General features: G+C 42.4%; 1 protein-coding gene across 4 annotated transcripts in view; it reads left to right on the forward strand.

Annotated features, from left to right (window-relative positions):
- The window catches only part of LOC144595842 (disco-interacting protein 2 homolog A-like), a 193,529-nt gene that overhangs the window by 132,253 nt on the left and 42,262 nt on the right, over positions 1–19,014 (forward strand). For all 4 annotated transcript variants that reach the window (XM_078403596.1, XM_078403598.1, XM_078403597.1 and 1 more), the window contains exons 15-21: positions 586–679; positions 1,405–1,524; positions 4,118–4,232; positions 6,022–6,161; positions 11,550–11,686; positions 15,898–15,978; positions 17,526–17,653. In XM_078403596.1, the coding sequence (XP_078259722.1) occupies positions 586–679; positions 1,405–1,524; positions 4,118–4,232; positions 6,022–6,161; positions 11,550–11,686; positions 15,898–15,978; positions 17,526–17,653 (815 nt within the window). The remainder of the gene's footprint in view (positions 1–585; positions 680–1,404; positions 1,525–4,117; positions 4,233–6,021; positions 6,162–11,549; positions 11,687–15,897; positions 15,979–17,525; positions 17,654–19,014) is intronic.

Raw genomic sequence — 19,014 nt, forward strand, 5'->3', positions numbered from 1 at the left:
GAGAAGGAATGGGTGACATTTTAGGTAGAGACCATTCTAGTCCCTCCCCAAAATGTCACCCATTCCTTCCCTCCAGAGATGCTGCCTGTCCTGCTGAGTTATTCCAGCATTTTGGGTCCATCTTTGGTGTAAAAACCAGCATCTGCAGATCCTTCCTACTGTCCCCGTTTTGCCCTCCTGATTTCTTTTTTTTAGCCAAAGTAACGTATTTCTTTCAATAAGTATCGATTCAAAGAATTGTATGCCACCAAGTAAAAGGATCCGGACTCCACCGAAACAAGTTTCACTTGTGTTATCCAAGCCGCTTGTTCATAACGAGTAACCTGTTGTGGGAATCTTGTTGAGTGTGGATATCACATTACAGAACTGACTAGAATGTTGATGAAGTTTTGAATTATTGATCATTTTAATTTATATTATATATCATAGCTAAAATATAATTGCACCACAATGTCAATTTAACCCCTCAAAATGATCAAATTTGCCCTTATCCATTGTTAATGGCCAATAATTTCGTTGACATCTAATAACATGCAGAATTTGAGGTGTCACAGATACCAATATTTTATGTTATCTTGTTAACAGAGCATCATGAACAGAATGCATGTGATCAGCATTCCCTATGCTCTTATGAAAGTGAATCCTCTTTCTTGGATACAGAAAGTTTGTGCCTACAAAGGTAAGGTAACAGCAATTTTGGAAGAAATGCAAAAAGAAAATGTTATTCAGGTCAATGCAAATTCAGTTTGTCTTCTGTGGACAGTTGTATCTTTTCATAGTCTCATTTCCACGTTATAAATGCAAAATGTTACGTATGACCCCTTCCTTCTTAAGTGTTACAATATAGAAGGTTATTTGGCTCATCAGATCTGTGTCGGCTCTCAAAAAACAATCCCATCAATCCCATTCCACTTTTTTATTTCTCCATGGCCCTGTTCTTGTTCTCACATGTTCCTCAAGCTCCCCTTTGATTCTTTTGACATGTATCTACATTTGCCAATTAATCTACCAGCACATCTTCGGGATGTGAGACAGGGCAAAACACTGAAAGGAAACCTATACTATCTCGGGAATCTGTAAACACCATGTAGCTAGCAGCTGAGACCAAATTGAACAGTCACTTGGCAACACTAATTGTGGCACTGCAGCCCTACCTTTCATCATGTCATTTTATTAGTTCATTTACTACTTCATGCAGTTTTATTGTCAGCTTTATGGAGGGTTTAGGAAAGACTAGTTATGTTTTTTTTGTGTTGTGCTCTAAGCAATCCCAGCGAACAGCCACTGCTGCAGTATGTGCATTGACAATCTAATTCCTTATTAAAATGATCTGATTTTCTAAAATTATATTCAAGGAATTTAGTACCAACCGTGTGCAAAATAAACTGCTTTATTTCCCAACAGCTCACATTGCTGTGGTGAAGTCTCGGGACATGCATTGGGCTCTCTTAGCTCAGCGGGATCAGAGGGATGTTAGCCTCAGCTCACTGCGGATGTTGATTGTAGCAGATGGTGCAAACCCATGTAAGTATGTAGTTAGTTGGCCGTCTTTTATTTTATCCTACTTTCAGGCTTTTAGTGACCATTGCCACTTGCATCCTACTGCACCACCTTCCAACACAATTTTCTTTTGTCACTATCCTTGACGCAAAAGTAACTTCCTCTATATCACATAATTGTATTTTCAACTTATGGATAACTCAACTATTGATCGTTGAATATTCATCATATGATATTTCTTCCAAAAACCAATCTTTGGTCTTTCTCATTACGGGTTTGGTGCAATTTATCTTAACCAACCTGTAAAAACACAGATTTGTAATCGTGGTCATCTACCTGAGATCTGAATGGATAATATTGCATATTCTAATCTTTGCCAAACCCACCCAACTGCTTCAGGATTGTCTTTGGTCCTTTTCCAAAGAAAATCCTTGTTTTTCTCGATCATGAATAAGCTATAAACCCTTATTGATGGAGATCTATAGGATTTCCATAGGAGATCTAGATCTATCTATCATGATCTACTGGACTTAATTTTTACTGACATTGATATTATTGGTTCCTCTGTCTGTTTTTACCTCCATGCTTTCTTCCCACTGCCTTAGACTGAATTTTTTTGTTTGCCTCTTGTTTCTCTTCAGTTTCCACTTAGAAACATAGGCAATAGGTGCAGGAGAAGGCCATTTGGCCCTTCGAGCCAGCACCTCCATTCATTGTGATCATGGTTGATCATCCACAATCAGTAACCTGTGCATGCCTTCTCCCCATATCCCTTGATTCCACTAGCCCCTAGAGCTCTATCTAACTCTCTTTTAAATTCATCCAGTGAATTGGCCTCCACTGCCTTCTGTGGCAGAGAATTCCACAAATTCACAACTCTCTGGGTGAAAAAGTTTGTTCTCACCTCAGTTTTAAATGGCCTCCCCTTTATTCTTAGACTGTGGCCCCAGGTTCTGGATGCCCCGCTGAAGCTCATCTTCACAAGGCTTGCATCTTGCCCATTTAACCTGTATTCCATATAGGTGATGAGTGATCAACTCGTCTTCAAACTATCCGGCACTGTAAATGATTCATTCCTTAGATACAAACTGCAACCTCCCTAGTGAATGTGCCATTATATTTCTCCTTCCATAAATTTAAGATAATTTAAAACTCTGCTGACGTCTTAACCCACTTAAAATTCTACTCACATCCATTACATGTCTGTTTTGTTACCCAATGACTGAAATAAATATCTTGTTCTTTTACTTAACTGATCTCTATATCATTTCCCACATATACAATCCCTCTTCCCTGCAACTCAGTTGTGTTGATCATATGAATATGTTTCAATTGCATATTTCAGATTCAATTAGATTGTTTACAATAAACCAACCTGTCAAATTTACAAATGCATAGCATAAGTCATCATGCTTCTCTTCATTCTTTTGGGGGCTCTATACAGCTTGATGGAAGAGTAGCACTGCCCTTATTTATGCTTTGTACTGAGAAGTAAGCAGGTTGCTCTCAATCACCTTTGCTATCTGCTAGAAATGCTCAAAATGGCATAAGGTGCTTATTGTTTTTTAACCCCTACCCCCTCTCCAATTTCTCTTCTCAAAATGAGCTGTCTGGTTGACACTTGACACCGTCATTTAATGGCTAGGCTTGGATGAGGAAATGCCTGTCTGGGGTAAATACCACCAAGACCAAGGAGCTGATCATCAATACCACCAAGACCAAGGAGGTGATCATCAACTTCCGTAGGTCACACAACGAGGACTACGCCCCGATCTTTATCAACGGGGACAGTGTGGAGAGAGTGTCCAGCTTCAAGTTTCTGGGCACTCATATTTCGGAGGACCTAACACTGCTGCGCTGGTCAAGAAGGCACAGCAACGACTGTTCTACCTAAGAACATTGAAAAAGTCTGGTCTACCCCAACAGCTGCTGACGACCTTCCACCGCTGTACCATAGAGAGCATCCTAACACATGGCATCCCTGTGTGGTATCTCAGCCTCACGGAGGCAGGGAGGAAAGCTCTTCAGCGGGTAGTCCATAGAGCTCAGGGGACCATCGGAACACAGCTACCAGCCTTGGAGGACATCTACAACACACGATGCCTCAGAAAAGCCACCAGCATCCACAAAGATTCTTCACATCCCTGCAACAGTCTGTTCGAACTTCTACCATCGGGCAAATGATACAAGGCCTTCTACGCCCGCACCTCCAGACTCAGGAACAGCTTCATCCCCAGGGCCATAGCTGCTATGAACCGGTTCTGCTGAGCCAGATGGTCACATCGCACAGTGAACCGGCACAGATCTACTTGCACTTTATTCTGTTTTAAAACTGTTCTAATTTATTTCATTGGGTTGATTAAATTAATACTGACTAGCTGATTAATTTATTGCATCATATGGGAGGCGCATTCCCAATCTCGTTGTACCCATGTACAATGACAATAAAGATATATTGTATTGTATTGTATTGTATTGTATTCGTGACTTTCCTGCATTATGCATTGTGGATAACATTGAAGCTACTCACTAAGTCTCGGTAACCTATTATTTGCTCACTATTAATGATTTCTTAATTTCAAAAGCAATTCTTCCTGAAAGTATTATATTATTGCAGGGTCGATATCATCATGTGATGCTTTTGTGAATGTGTTTCAATCACGTGGCTTGCGACCCGAGGTGATCTGCCCGTGTGCTAGCTCTTCAGAAGCTCTGACGGTGGCTATTCGCAGGTATGATGCTCTTTTCAGAATCAGAGTCCTGGGATTTGTTGGCTCTTCCATCTTCCAGAGTGTGTAGAAGTTTCTTAATTATTTTGCCAACAGGTTGTGTACCTGTAATGTATATTTTGTGAATCTTTTCAAGCATTGTATGCAGCAGTATTGCAATCAATATTTTTATTTTATTTGGAGGTACACCAGCAAGATTTATAACCATATTTGTTTAACTTTGTAAATCTTAGCAATACAGGATAAAATGCACCATTCTTTATTTCAATCCTTCCTGCTTTTGGCTGTGTAACAATATAAAAGTGGGAGAACTAAAACAAGATATTTATAAATCTGTCCACTCTTGTGTTAATTGCCTCACAGTTCAAAATGGACAAAATTAAATTATTCTTTCTCAGTTTCAAGTTCGGAGGCAGAGCAGAGCAACAGCAGAACAGTTTAAAAAGGAGCCTTTGAGATAGCTGAGAAAGTCAGTTTCGAGCACAGATGCAAAGCAGAATAGAGCAGCAGTGGGACAATTTAAAAAGGAGCCATTTGATAGGCGCAGCAATGGATAAGAAAGGAAGATAGAGCAGAGCGCCGTATTGGGAGAGGTTGTGTTTAAGGGTAAATGCTGAGGCTTTGGCTTGTGAGGCTTTGACGAATAGGTTGAGGGTGAAATAAGGTGAAGTCTCTTTTTCACAATCCCCTCATGGTAGTGCAAAAAAAAAACCAATTAGGAGATTGTATGTTCTTCCTTCACGATGTGGGAGATCAGAGAGAGTTCCAGCGTCCCTGAGAATTACTTCTGCGGGAAGTGTGTCCAGCTGCAGCTCCTGACTAACTGCTTGAGGGAACTGGAGCCGTGGTTAGATAACCTCGGAATCGTCTGGGAGAATAAGAGCATCATAGATGGGAGGTACAGTGAGATGGTCACACCTAAGGTGCAGGCAGAAAGTAGATGGGTGACCACCAGGTAAGGGAGGTGGCATAGAATGCAGGAATACCCTGTGACCATTCCGCTCCAAAACAGGTTTACACATCTGGAATCACTATATGGTTTGGAAGGGTGAAGGCAGACAGAGCGATTATAATGGAGACTCAGTAGTTAGAGGGACAGACAGGAGCTTTTGTGACTGCAAGTGGAACTCCTAGATGGTGTGTTGCCTTCCTGATGCCCGGGGTCCAGGATGCTTAGAGTGGCTGCAGAGCACTCGCGAGGGGGAGCATAAGCAGCAAGAAGTCATGCACATTAACAAAGGGATGAGGTCCCGCAGAGGCAATATAAGGAGGTAGGCTTAAGCAAGAGATGGAGGAACAGATAAGGGAAGGTAAGGGAATGTTGGACGACCAAAAAGGTTGTAAAGTATCGAAGGCTGAGGGATCTGATAGGTATATAAAATTATGAGGCATAGGTAGGGTAGACAGTCAGAACCTTTATTCAAGGGTGGAAATTTCAAAGTCTCGAGTGCATAGCTTTAAGATGAGAGAGGATACTTTAAGGGAGATGCGTGGAGCAATTTATTTGCAGAGAGTGATGGGTGCTCGGAACACACTGCCAGGATGGCAGATATAATGGTGACATTTAGGAGGCTTATTGATAGGCATACGTTTATGCAGGGAATGGAGGCATATGGGTCAAGTGCAGGCAGAAGAGAATAGTTTAACGTGGCATCTTGTTCAGCCTGAACATTCTGAGCCGAAGGGCCTGTTCCTGTGCTGTATCGTTACATGTTCTATGTTGTTAAAGGATTAAAGGTAAATAATTATGTGAAACACCCAGTGACTGTAACTTTTTCTCCCCCCATTGCAGACCTGGCAGCTTAGGAGGACATTTTTCAGGGAAGATGGTGCTGTCTATGAATGGTTTGAGTTATGGTGTAATACGTATGGATACAGAAGAAAAGCTCTCTGTTCTGACCGTCCAAGATGTGGGTGCTGTTATGCCTGGAGGTAGATTTGCCTTGCTAGTTACATTAATTAATATTAATGGTGCTTCCTGCAGAAACCAGCACAATAATAACCTATTTGAACATGCAACAAATTTTTGCTTGTTTTAAAATGAATTTTGCTGCTAACAACTTGCTTGATTGCCAACCAACCCTTTCTGTCCTGGCTCCTGTTCTCTTCCATGGTTCTCCCCTTTCCCTTTTGTATTCCCTCCTGATTGCTCACCAAAAACCACATAGTCTAAGACCTTTCCCAGTCATTCCTCTTTCTCCCTGTTCCCTTCGGACAGAAGATGCAGAAACTAGAAAGCATGCATCACCAGACTCAGAAACACTTTCTTCCCCCTCTTGTCATCAGGCTTCTGAACAGTCCTGGCAACAGCAAGGGTACAGTCCAATTCTCCTCTACCAGGGGGCATTGGGCGTGTATAGAATTGTTGTGCTGTAATGCTGAGAACTATATTCTGCACTCTACCTATTATACTTGTTTGGTTTGAGTGCATTTAAGTGTGGTATTATTTGATTCGATCACATCCAAAACAAAGTTTTTCACTATTTCGGTACATGTGACAATAATAAACCTAGCGTTAAACCTACAGATCCCACAGCCCACCCCTCATGTTAGAGGTCAAGAGTGTTTTGTTGTTATAGGTTGTATAATGGAACAATGAAATTGTTCATTGACAGGTCTCTGATGCTGCTCGCTGCCTTTTTGAGGCAGCAACTCCAGTAGATCCCTTCGATGGTGGGGAGGTCCGTACCCATAATGTACTGGGCAGTGTTCAGCACTTTTTGCTATCTTCTTCGTTCCTGGGCATTTAAATTTCTGGACTGTGCCGTGATACAACCAGTCAATATGCTCTCTCCTGTACCTCTCTTGAAGTTCAAGAGAGTATTTGTCAACATACTGAATCTCCTCAATCTTCGAAGGAAGTAGAAGCATTGCTTGGCTTTATTTATGATTGCATCAATATGCTGGGTTCAGGACAGATCTTCAGAGATATGCATGCCCAGTAATTTGACTTTTTTGACACTCTCCACCACCATCCCATTGACGAAGACATGGTTTGTGTATCTTCGGGCTATCTCTTCTAAAGTCAACAATCAGTTCCTTGGTTTTACTGATGTTGTTCTTGCATCATTCGGTTCGTTGATCAATCTCCCTCCTATACTCTGACTTATCATCATCCGTAATTCGTCCAACAACGGTGGTGTCGTTGGTGAATTTAAAGATGGAATTGGAACTGTGTCCGGCTGTACAGTCATAGTCTGCTCATGAGTGAGTAGAGCAGGGGGTTGAGCACTCAACCGGAGGTGCCACTGAGCAACCGAGGCCGGAGCCTCATGAGTTGACGAAACCCGCTGCCAACCTGAGTCTGCGGAGCCCGCGGCTGGGGCCTGGGCTGGGACGTTTGGAGAGAACCCGGCGGCGACAGTGGAGAGGTTGGTGCGGCGGTCGATGATGGCGCCAACCGATAGACGTTGAAGTGAGGATGCTGCTGACGGGGGAAGGAACAATAGAGGACCTGGCATGGGGAGACCACCGTGAGGGGGGGGGGGGAGAACATAGACCATGGAGGTCCCGGCGTGGGCGGGCTACCGTGACGGAGGGGGAAGAACAATGGAGGATCCGACGTGGGAGAGGGAGATCACCAGGAGGAGGAATTGGGGGGGGGGGAGAATAAGGGGAACCGGGGGTACTTTGTACTTGGTAACTTTGTAGGTGTCCTTTGTGGGCGACTATTTGCATACCTTGGGTAAGTAAGCAAAGAATTTCACTGTGCTTGTCACACGTGACAAAGTATTCAATTCAATGAGCAGTGACCCAGTTCCCAGAGCTTGATAACCATTTGAAGGGGATGTTGTTAAACGCTGAGCTGCAGTCTATGACGTACGAATTTTACTGTCCAAGTGGTCCAGTTCAGTGGAGAGCCGGCAAGATCGTATCCTCCATTGACCTGTTGTGGCACGAGGCTAAATGCATTGCTCGTTAAGATAGGAGTTGATATGCAGCATAACCAACCTTTCAAAACATTTAATCACCACTGCCGTTGGTTCCACCGGTCGGTTGTCATTGAGGCATGTCTCCTTACTCTTCTTTGGCACCAGTATTATTGATGCCCCTTTAAAGCAGGTGAGAACCTCAGACCTCAGTAAAGAGAGGTTGAGGATGACCACAAAATCTCCAGTCATTTGGTCGACATACGTTTTGAGAAACTGGAAACCATCTGGAAATGATGGTACACCTGGTCGTGTTCTTAAAACCTGTGCAGACCAACTGGCTGGAGTTTTTGCAGACATCTTCAACCATTCATTACTGACGTCTGAGGTTCCCTCCTGCTTTAAGAAGGCATCAATAATATTTTACAATTTTTCACAATTAAAAGCGGGCATCATTTTGGCTGTATGTTTGACAGTTTTTCTCCTCTTCTCATAATCTAAAGCCTTGCAACCCTGCAGGTTCTGTAGTAAATCGCTTGCACCTCCTTTTTAGGATCTTAACATGGTTCTGTTCTTCTGTCCTTAAAATTAGACCATCTTTATTTACTCTGTTTTCTTTTGCACTCTGCACCCTTTATGTATTGAAAAATACAAGCTTTTTATTACTGATTCTATTACTTATTCTAGAAATTTGTGAATCTGTTTTCTACTTTTAAAGTTGTTCAAAATAAATGTAAATTGCACTTTCTCTTTTTTTAAATATAGTTTCACTGTATTCAAATTAATCTGATATGCACCAGTCCAATTTACTTGTCCCTGATCAGTAGGATGTAGTTCGTGGCCACGCTTTCTCCGGTGTTACCCAAGGCTCATTGGTAGCAATCTTGCTTCTTGTGGTTTCAACAAGCACTTCATATTTGAGCACACATGTAGACTGGTAGTTAAATACAATACTGAAGGAATACTGCACTTATGAAGGTGTCATTATTCAGACATGTAGATGTACCTCAGGTAGATATGAGAATTCCATGTCATTACCGAGTTCATCCAATGCTCTAACTTTTACCCTTCTGCTAAATAATTAAAACATGTTGCCTTGTTGTATATCTTAATGCTTTTATGGCTTTTATCTCTGTGTGCAAAAAAAAGCCTGACCACATTACCAAATCATGATTTCTTTCAGTGCAATTAATTGAATATTCGGGGAGTGAAAGTCTTTTTCTTCCCAAATAGTTGATATTCCTAAACAGCACCCACAGTTGAGTGCTTGGGCAGCCTGTTGCTCTCACTTTGGAGATTAATATTATCTTGGTAAATCAGTATGCTGTTACTGACTAGCTTTTACTGTGCTTGCTTCCAACATGCACAGAGCCGTGCTGTTCAGTCTAATAATAAGTGTCTGCCACACCACAATTGTGTGATCCCAAGTTACGATTGAACCTCTGAGTCATGATCCTTTTATATTTGGCATGGGAGTGGAAGAAAAAGACACTATGTAATCAAGTTCCAACTTCTATTACTTTCTAAATAAAATGGGCTGGTTCTGATTGGAGAAATGATGTACAAGATGATCTGAGAAATTTATATATTCACTTAATTACTGTCACTGTCGAAAGAAACTACTCGGACGGTGTGGCAGTTTGCACAGTGAAATTTTTACTGAACCTTTTTGAGGAGTAAAAGTTAACAGTAGCAAATAAATGTGTCAGTAGCAAAGGCTAGTCATACAGTGCCCTCCATAAGACCCATCATTTATTTATTTGCCTCTGTATTCCACAATGTGAGATTTGTAATAGAAAAAAATCACACGTGGTTAAAGTGCACAGTCAGATTTTATTTTAAAAGGTATTTTTATACATTTTGGTTTCACCATGTAGAAATTACAGCTGTGTTTATACATAGTCCCCCCATTTCAAGGCACCATAATGTTTGGGACACATGGCTACACAGGTGTTTGTAATTGCGCAGGTGTGTTTAATTGCCTCCTTAATGCAGGTATAAGAGAGCTCTCAGCACCTCGTCTTTCCTCCAGTCTTTCCACCACCTTTATTGCTGTTTGTCAACATGAGGACCAAAGTTGTGCCAATAAAAGTCAAAGAAGCCAATATGAGACTGAGAAACAAGAATAAAACTGTTAGAGACATCAGCCAAACCTGAGGCTTACCAAAATCAACTGTTTGGAACATCGTTGGGAAGAAAGAAAGCACTGGTGAACTTACTAATCGCAAAGGGACTGGCAGGCCGAGGAAGACCTCCACAGCTGATGACAGAAGAATTCTCTCTATCATAAAGAAAAATTCCCAAACCCCTGTCCGACAGATCAGAAACACTCTTTAGGAGTCAGATGTGGATTTGTCAATGACTACTGTCCGCAGAAGACTTCATGAACAGAAATACAGAGACCACACTACAAGATGCTAACCACTGGTTAGCCACAAAAATAGGATGGCCAGGTTACAGTTTGCCAAGTACTTAAAAGAGAAACCACAGTTCTGGAAAAAAAGGTCTTGTGGACAGATGAGACGAAGATTAACTTATATCAGAGTGATGGCAAGAACAACGTATGGAGGAGAGAAGGAACTGCCCAAGATCCAAAGCATGCCACCGCATCTGTGAAACACGGTGGTGGGGGTGTTCTGGCCTGGGCATGTATGGCTGCTGAAGATACTGGCTCACTTATCTTCATTGATGATACAACTGCTAATGGTGGTAGCATAATGAATTCTGAAGTGCATAGACACATTCTGTCTGCTCAAGTTCAAACAAATGCCTCAAAACTCATTGGCCAGCGTTCATTATACAGCAAGCCAATGATCCCAAACGTACTGCTAAAGCAACAAAGGGGTTTTTCAAAGCGAAAAACTGGTCAATTCTTGAGTGGCCAAGTGAATCACTCGATCTGAACCCAACTGAGCATGCCGTTTATATGCTGAACAGAAAACTGAAGGGTACTAGCCCCCAAAACAAGCATAAGCTAAAGATGGCTGCAATACAGGCCTGGCAGAGCATCACCAGAGAAGACACCCAGCAACTGGCGATGTCCATGAATCGCAGACTTCAAGCAGTCATTGCATGCAAAGGATATGCAACAAAATACTAAACAAGACTGCTGTCATTTACATGACATTGCTGTATCCTAAACATTACTGTGCCCTGAAATGGGGGGACTATGTATTAGCACTGCTATAATTTCTACATGGTGAAACCAAAATGTATAAAAATGGGCTTTATTAAAACCTGCAATGTGCACTTCAACCACCTGTGATTTTTTTCTATTACAAATCTCAAATTGTGGAGTGCAGAGGCAAATAAATAAATGATGGGTCTTTGTCCCAAACATTATGGAGGGCACTGTATCTTAGCATTGTTTTGTAAGCTGTATTTCCCCCCCATGACAATGCTCCTTTCTCTCTGGTCACTGTGAATGTTCCTCTGCATATATCTCTTTCAGCATTGGTGTGCATTGTAAAGTTTGATGGTACCCCATATCTCTGCAAAACGGATGAAATTGGTGAGATTTGTGTGAGCTCGCGTGCTTCAGGGACATCATACTATGGGCTACCTGGAATGACAAAGACTGTGTTTGAGGTATGCAAACCCATTGTGAAAATACCTAGATTACTTTGTTTAATTAAGTTAAGTCACTGTTTACAAACAATATTTTGTATTTTGGAGTTCCCAGATAAGTTTGTAGATTTAACTTCTTCATCAGAAGTTGTTCAGTAGTTTTTAAACCAAGTGTTCAAAGTTTTTTCTTATATATGTGGTATATTGAATTCATGTTTTGGAGTCTGAATTCAGATTTTTATCCAATTTTTAAAGCTGTGTCAAAAGTGAACAACAGAGCTTTTAATAAAATGAACTAGGCTTGGTTCCCTGGGTGGCAGAATTTTAATGCAAGGAGCACAAGAAAATTTATATTCTATTTTTATCTGATGTGTGGAGAATAGATGTGCTGAGAGATGAAACGCATTTGAAATATTTAAATATAGGTCTGTGAGATGTTTCCATGGAGCAAATGATTTTTGTATTTAGTGTTGCAAAATTTCAGCATTATTCTGTTGAACAATGTACCGTTATAGCTATGTGAATGCCTGAATGTTCCCTGCAGTTGGAACATTCATTTGTTCTGTCACAAAAGGGCAGCACGTTTAAGTTAAATGTAAGCATTCTGACTATCTATTGTTGCTAAGAAAAATAAACCCCTTAATTCCATGTTCTATAGATGTAGAGCGATATTTTGGCTGTATTATTCAAAAGCAGTTGGATAGTGATAGTAGAAAATAATGAATGGGGCAACAATTCAGTTGCAGTGTATAACCACATAAGAAGTAAACAAGCTTTGCTGGTCTAATATCGCAGGAGAAGCATTGTTTTCCTATCTTTAGTTTGCTTGTATTGAGTAGTTGTTTTCTGTTTAATGTTCAGTGAATCTCTGATGGCTACAGGGCAAACTTGTCCTAAAATTGAGAAGATTAAGTTTTGGCTTGTGATTTGCTTTAATAAACCAGGGTACAATGACACTGGATCTTGAGTCATCTACTTGTAGAATGGTTAGGTAAGGGCACAATTGGACTTCTGGGAAAATATGGGCGGTGTCGTATAAATAAAGCAACATATTGCTTTGTTTTATGATTCATCCTGTTTGCCCTGGAGCATTTATAATATTGGAATCTCAAGCTTGATATTGGTTGGTTCACCTCTGGTTACTATAGGGCTTTTCTGAATCTCCTCAAACGCACTTCACTTTAACAGCAGTTAAACTATGTCAAGCTCACAAGCTTTAGTAGATAATGACAAAAGCACAGTTAGTAAAAACAAGTCAAGTTTAATGGGTGACTCAGTGGGTCAGGCAGCATCTCTGGAGAACGTGGATTGGTAATGTTCTGTGTCGGGACTCTTCCAAAGGCTGATTGTAGTGTGGAGGGGGAAGAAAGCTGGAAGAGGAGGGGCAGGGCAAAGCATAGCAAGAGATGGGTGGACACAGGCAAGGGGGAGTTTTGATAAGCAGATGGTTGGAGAAAGGCCAGAGATGAAAAGACAAAAGATGTGAGATGAGGATATAAGAGTCGTGAATTGTAAAGCTAGATGAAGGAACATAGATGGAAGGGAAGGTGTGGGGAGAAATAGGTGGAGCACAGGGAAAAGGAGGTGGGAGAAGGAGATGAGGATTGGTTACTTACATAAAATTGGATTGCAAGCCATCCAAGTTGAATGTGGGGTGCTGTTCGTACAGTTTGCATGTGACCTCATTTCTGGCAATGGGGGATGCCTAGGACAGAAAGGTCAGAATGAGACACGGAGTTAGCAGGAACCAGGAGATTCAGCATGCTTTGGTGGACCGAGTGCGTGTTTGGCAAAACAGTTGCCAGGTCTATGCTTGGTTTTGCCAATGTAAAGGAGACCACACTGTGATCACCAGATGGAGTCGAGGAGGTACATGGAAACATCTGTCTCACCTGGAAGGACTGATGGAGTCCTGGGATGGATGTGAGAGAGGAGGTATAATGATAGGTGTTGCATGTTCTGCAGTACCTGGAGATGGGGTGGTTGGGGGGAAGGAATGAGTGAACCAAGGAGTTGAGGAGGGAGTGATGTGCAGAAGGCAGAAAGGAGTGGGGATGGGAAGATGTGACTGGTGGTGGGGTCAAATTGGAGGTGATTGAAATGTCAGACACTGATATGCAACTGCGGAGACTGGCGTGATGAAAGGTGACATTGATGGGAACTATCCTTGCTCTGCCATGGGGGAGAGGGAGTGAGAGTAGAACTACAGGAAACTGAGAATACACGGGTGTGGGATCCATCTGTGATAATGGGAAAAATCCTGTTTATTAAAAAAAGAGGACATCTCTGATGTCCTTGACTGGAAAGCCTCATCTTGGGAGCAGATGCAGGAGATGTAACTCCTGTCCCAGTACCACCTCCCTCACATCCATCCAGGGACGCAAACAATCTTTCCAGGTGTCAGAGGTTCACGTGCATCTCCTAACTTCAGCATCCAATGTTCCCGATGCGACTGCCATCACATTGGCCGGACCTAGCGTAGACTGGAGGAACAGCATCTCATACTCTGCTTGAGTAGCTGTGAAGCTAACGGTATGAACATTAAAATGTCCAATTTTAGGTAACCAACCATACCCCCCATACATTTCTCCCCCTCCCTCACCCATCTTCCCCGTGCCTCTCCTGAATTGTCGCCAAATACTCCCCTAGCCCTTCTCTGCTACCTACAATCCTTCCTCTGGCTTATCTCACATATTTTGCCTTTTTAACTCTGGTGTTTGTCCAACTGCCTGCCTATCAAAAACTCCCCTCCACCTATCACTTGCTAGGCTTTGTCTTGTTTCTCCTCTCTTCCAATTTTCTTCCCCCAGAAACTTAGTCCATAGTAGTGCAAGAGGTGGTCTTTAATGTTCTGTTGTTGAGGTAGGATTAGGGTTGAGTGCATTTTTTTCAAGAACCTGTTAGTTATAGCAAAGTAGCTGTTCCTGAACCTGGTGAGGAGGGACTTTAGTCTGTACCTTCTGCCTGATGGTAGAGAAGAGGGCGTGGCCTGAATGGTGGGGATCCTTGATGATAGATGCCTCTGCCTTGAGGCAGTGCCTCATGTAGCTGCATTCGATGGTGGGAGGCCTGTGCCCAGATGATTCCACCACTCTCTGCAGCTTCTTATGTGACTGTGTGTTGGAATTGCTGAACAAGGCTATAATACAACCCGTCAGGATACTTTGTAGGACCTCTGTGAAAGTTTGTTAAGCACAGTTTAGTTTAGAGGTACAGCGCGGAAACAGGCCCTATCGGCCCACCGGGTCCGCGCAGACTAGCGATCCCCACACATTAACACTATCCTATACCCACTTGGGACAATTTTTAAATTTACCAAGCCATTTAACCTACGCACCTGTACTTCTTTGGAGTGTGGGAGAAAACCGAAGATCTCAGAGAAAACCCACGCAGGTCACGGGGAGAACGTACAAACTCCATACAGACAGCACCCGTAGTCAGGATCGAACTCGGGCCTCCGGGGCTGCATTCACTGTAAGGCAGCAACTCTACCACTGCGCCACCATGCTGCCTGCAAACTTATAAGTCTTATAAGTTTGTTAAGAGTATTCAATGGCATGCCGAATCTTTTATTATTTCGAAAAAAGTAGAACACTGATGTGTCTTCTTCATGATGACGTCCATATGCTGGGCTGAGGTTAGGTCATCTGTGATGTTAGCGCACAGGAATTTGCTGCTAACTCTCCACTGCGGTTTCAACAATGAAAATTGTCATATGATCTCCTGACTTCCCCTTTCTGAACTTAACAATTCTTTGTTCTTGTTGATACTGAGTGAGAAGTTGTTGTTGCGGCCAGGTGTTCTATCGCTCCTTTGCAATTGTCCCAATTTTATAATTTTTTTGTAAATCTCACCAAAACTTTATGACCCACAGTGTCATGTGCAAACAAAAGCTAAGTTTGACGTGATGCCTGGATCTGTATTTAGTATCTTTTCAGTAGAGATGTGATGATCCAGCCATCACCAACTCTGCACAGAGTGAGGGGATGATTGCTCGATTAAATGTATTTAAATGTATTATACTCAATATAACTTGAGGTATATTTATTTAGTTATTGAAAATTTAATGAAATATCTTGTGTCTCTTTTTTTCAGTTACACTGTATTTCAGAAATATTTTAGGTGTTTGTCATAATTATGCAGTCTCTATCTGCATTCTGAATGTTTAAGACAGTGTTTTGTTTGGTTTCTTTTGGATGGTATTGGGTTAACTCATCTACTACTTTTGTTAGGCTGTGCCAGTGAATGCTGGAGGAGTTCCTGTCACCGAGCACGTCTTCACAAGGACAAACTTACTTGGCTTCCTAGGATCAGTAAGAAAATGTTTTTCTAATATTGGATGGAATTGTTCTGAGATATTCATAGCTATCAAAAATTCATAAAATATGATCAATAATAGTAACAATGAAGATGTCAACCAATTGCAAAGCCCACAAATTCAATGATTTCCTTGAAAGAAAGGTCGTATACCACTTTTACTGAACCTCATACTTAGCTACCTTTGGAAACTGTTATCTTTCAAATGAAAGCGAAAAACTCAGAGATGCCATCTAACATTATCAACAGGAACGGATTTGGGGATGACACATGGTGTAATCAGCTAAACAAACCTGCTGTCCTCTTAATAACATCCAAAACTAAGAGAGCCATCTCACAGACTCGTGTCCATCAGACTCAAATTTTCCCATCACTCTTCTTGGATCAACCTTGTCAATAGACAATAGACAATAGACAATAGGTGCAGGAGTAGGCCATTCAGCCCTTCGAGCTTTGGAAAAAGTTCCTACAATTGGTAGGAGAGCAACATGGAACATAGAACAGTACAGCACAGCACAGGAATAGGTCCTGCGGAACACAATATCAATGCCGAACATGATGCCTAGACTAACCCTTAGCTGCCTGCACTTAATCCATATCCCTCCATTCCCTGCATATCTATAGGCCGATTCAAACATCTCTTAAAAGTCACTATTCATATTTGCCTTCACCACCAGTCAACTCATTTTAGGCACTCGCTACCCTCGGTTTAAAAAAATCTTCCCCGCATCTTAACTTTGCCCCTCTCATTTTAAATCTGTGCTTTCTAGTATTTGATATTTCCATACTTGGAAAAGGTTCTGACTGTCTACCTTATCTATGCCTCATAATTTTACGTACCTCTGTCAGGTTCGGCCTCTGACACTGCAGAAAAAGCAATCTAAGTTTGTTCAACGTCTCCCTGTACCTAATACGTCCTAATCCATTCTGGTAAACCTCCGCCACACACTTTCCACAGCCTCCATATCCTTCCTGTAATGGGGCAAACAGACTGTAAGTAATAGTCTAAATGCAGCCTAATCAAGTCCTATAATGCTGCATCATAACTTCCTCAGTCTATATTCAATGCCCAATGAAGGCAAGCAGACCACATGCCTTCTTTACCACTCTATCTACTTGTGTTGCAATTTCGCAGAGTTATGGACTTGGATATACAGTTGGGAGTGAAGGGACAGGATCCTGAATATTCACCCTGACACCCTGAAGCTGATTTTCTGGCTGTTATGAAGATGTATATATAATGGATTGTGAACACCTAGGTTTGTGGGGTTGAACTTTGTTATGGAAAGATTCACTCATGAAGGCGATTATGCTCAGCCTGAAGAAGGGTCTCGACCCAAAACGTCACCCATTCCTTCTCTCCAGAGATGCTGCCTGACCTGCTGAGTTACTCCAGCATTTTGTGTCTACCTGTGTGTATGTGTATCCTACCTGTCACTATGTGTATCCTGCCATAGGTGATAAAGCTATTTACCAAAATTCTGATGCCACCATTCCTGACCACAACTAACCCATATTCATAATATTTCATCTTGAACTTTAGGGAAACCAGGTTTTTGTGGTAGGCAAGATGGATGGCCTGATGGTGGTCAGTGGACGGAGGCACAATGCAGATGATGTTGTGGCAACAGCTTTAGCAGTGGAGCCCATGAAGTTTGTGTACCGAGGGAGGTGAGTAAGTGACCTGCAGTGGGCACAATTCAAAATATTCAGTTTGGGAGATATGGAGAGAGAGAGACCGATTTATATTCCAAGTTCATGAAAATTGAATCATTACCTTGAAATATTAATTCTATTCTCATTTTCCTTCCTCAGATATTGCCTTATCTAAAGTCTAAAGTCATTTCAGATTTGCTGCTTTTACATTGATATAATGGTCCTTTTCTTAAAGTACAACAGATAGTTTTGTGATTTTTTGCAAGTTCTCTGAAGATTAATAATGTATCTTTTTGGATTGCCAAGACTTATATTGTTCATTAAGAATTTTACAGAATTATACTGGCAGTGTGAAAATTAAGGTTGTAAAATGTGTAGTTGGTTGTGCCAGTGATTTCATGAATATCTGAATTAAAAAAAAGACAGGACTCTAATTTCCAGCCTCATTGGACAAACTACCTGCCCTTCCTCTCATCCCACAGTAGAAGCATTGGAAATATCCACTTATTGTGTCACATCAGTCTCAATCTCCAACCTTTGATAGAAAAATACGTTAGGTCTAAAAAATTAAACAATATGTGCAATGACTCTAGAAAAAGCCATAAGCAGGGCTCGTACGGTCCTTGAAAGTCCTGGAATTTAAAACTCTGTTTTTCAAGGCCTTGAAGTCCTTGGATTTATCATAGGTCCTTGAAAGTCCTTGACAATTCACTTTTTATGATAAAAGTATTCATTTATGCAGAGTAATGTGTTTTTTCATCGTTTATAATGCATTTTTATTAAAAGTCGGGAAACATTGTAAGACATGTTTGTCTTTGTCGCCTATTTTTCCCTCCTCGCCGTCGCCGCTCCCTCTGGGGCTTCTGAACAACAACTACAACACGTGTTTGTTCTTATTTCGCTGCGCTCGAGGGAGTCGGGGCCGAGGAAGAGAGTGGAGGAGCGGCGCAGATCACGCTGGTGCTGGGAGAGACAGAGGGGAGAGAGAGAGAGGGGCGAGAGAGAGAGGGAGGGAGCAGCCCCCGCAAGTGGTGTCACCAGACCCTCTGACACGCTCCCTCTCACCCCCTGCTCCCTCTGCCCCGCCTCTCCACTCTCTCTCCCCCCCCTCTCTCTCCCCCCTCTCTCTCCCCCCCTCTCTCTCCCCCCTCTCTCTCCCCCCTCTCTCTCTCCCCCTCTCTCTCTCCCCCTCCCCTCTCTCCCCCTCCCCTCTCTCCCCCTCCCCTCTCTCCCCCTCCCCTCTCTCCCCCTCCCCTCTCTCCCCCTCCCCTCTCTCCCCCTCCCCTCTCTCCCCCTCCCCTCTCTCCCCCTCCCCTCTCTCCCCCTCCCCTCTCTCTCCCCCCTCCCCGCTCTCCCCCTCCCCTCTTTCCCCCTCC

This window comes from Rhinoraja longicauda, chromosome 8 (genome assembly GCF_053455715.1).
Source record: "Rhinoraja longicauda isolate Sanriku21f chromosome 8, sRhiLon1.1, whole genome shotgun sequence".
Taxonomy (NCBI): domain Eukaryota; kingdom Metazoa; phylum Chordata; class Chondrichthyes; order Rajiformes; family Arhynchobatidae; genus Rhinoraja; species Rhinoraja longicauda.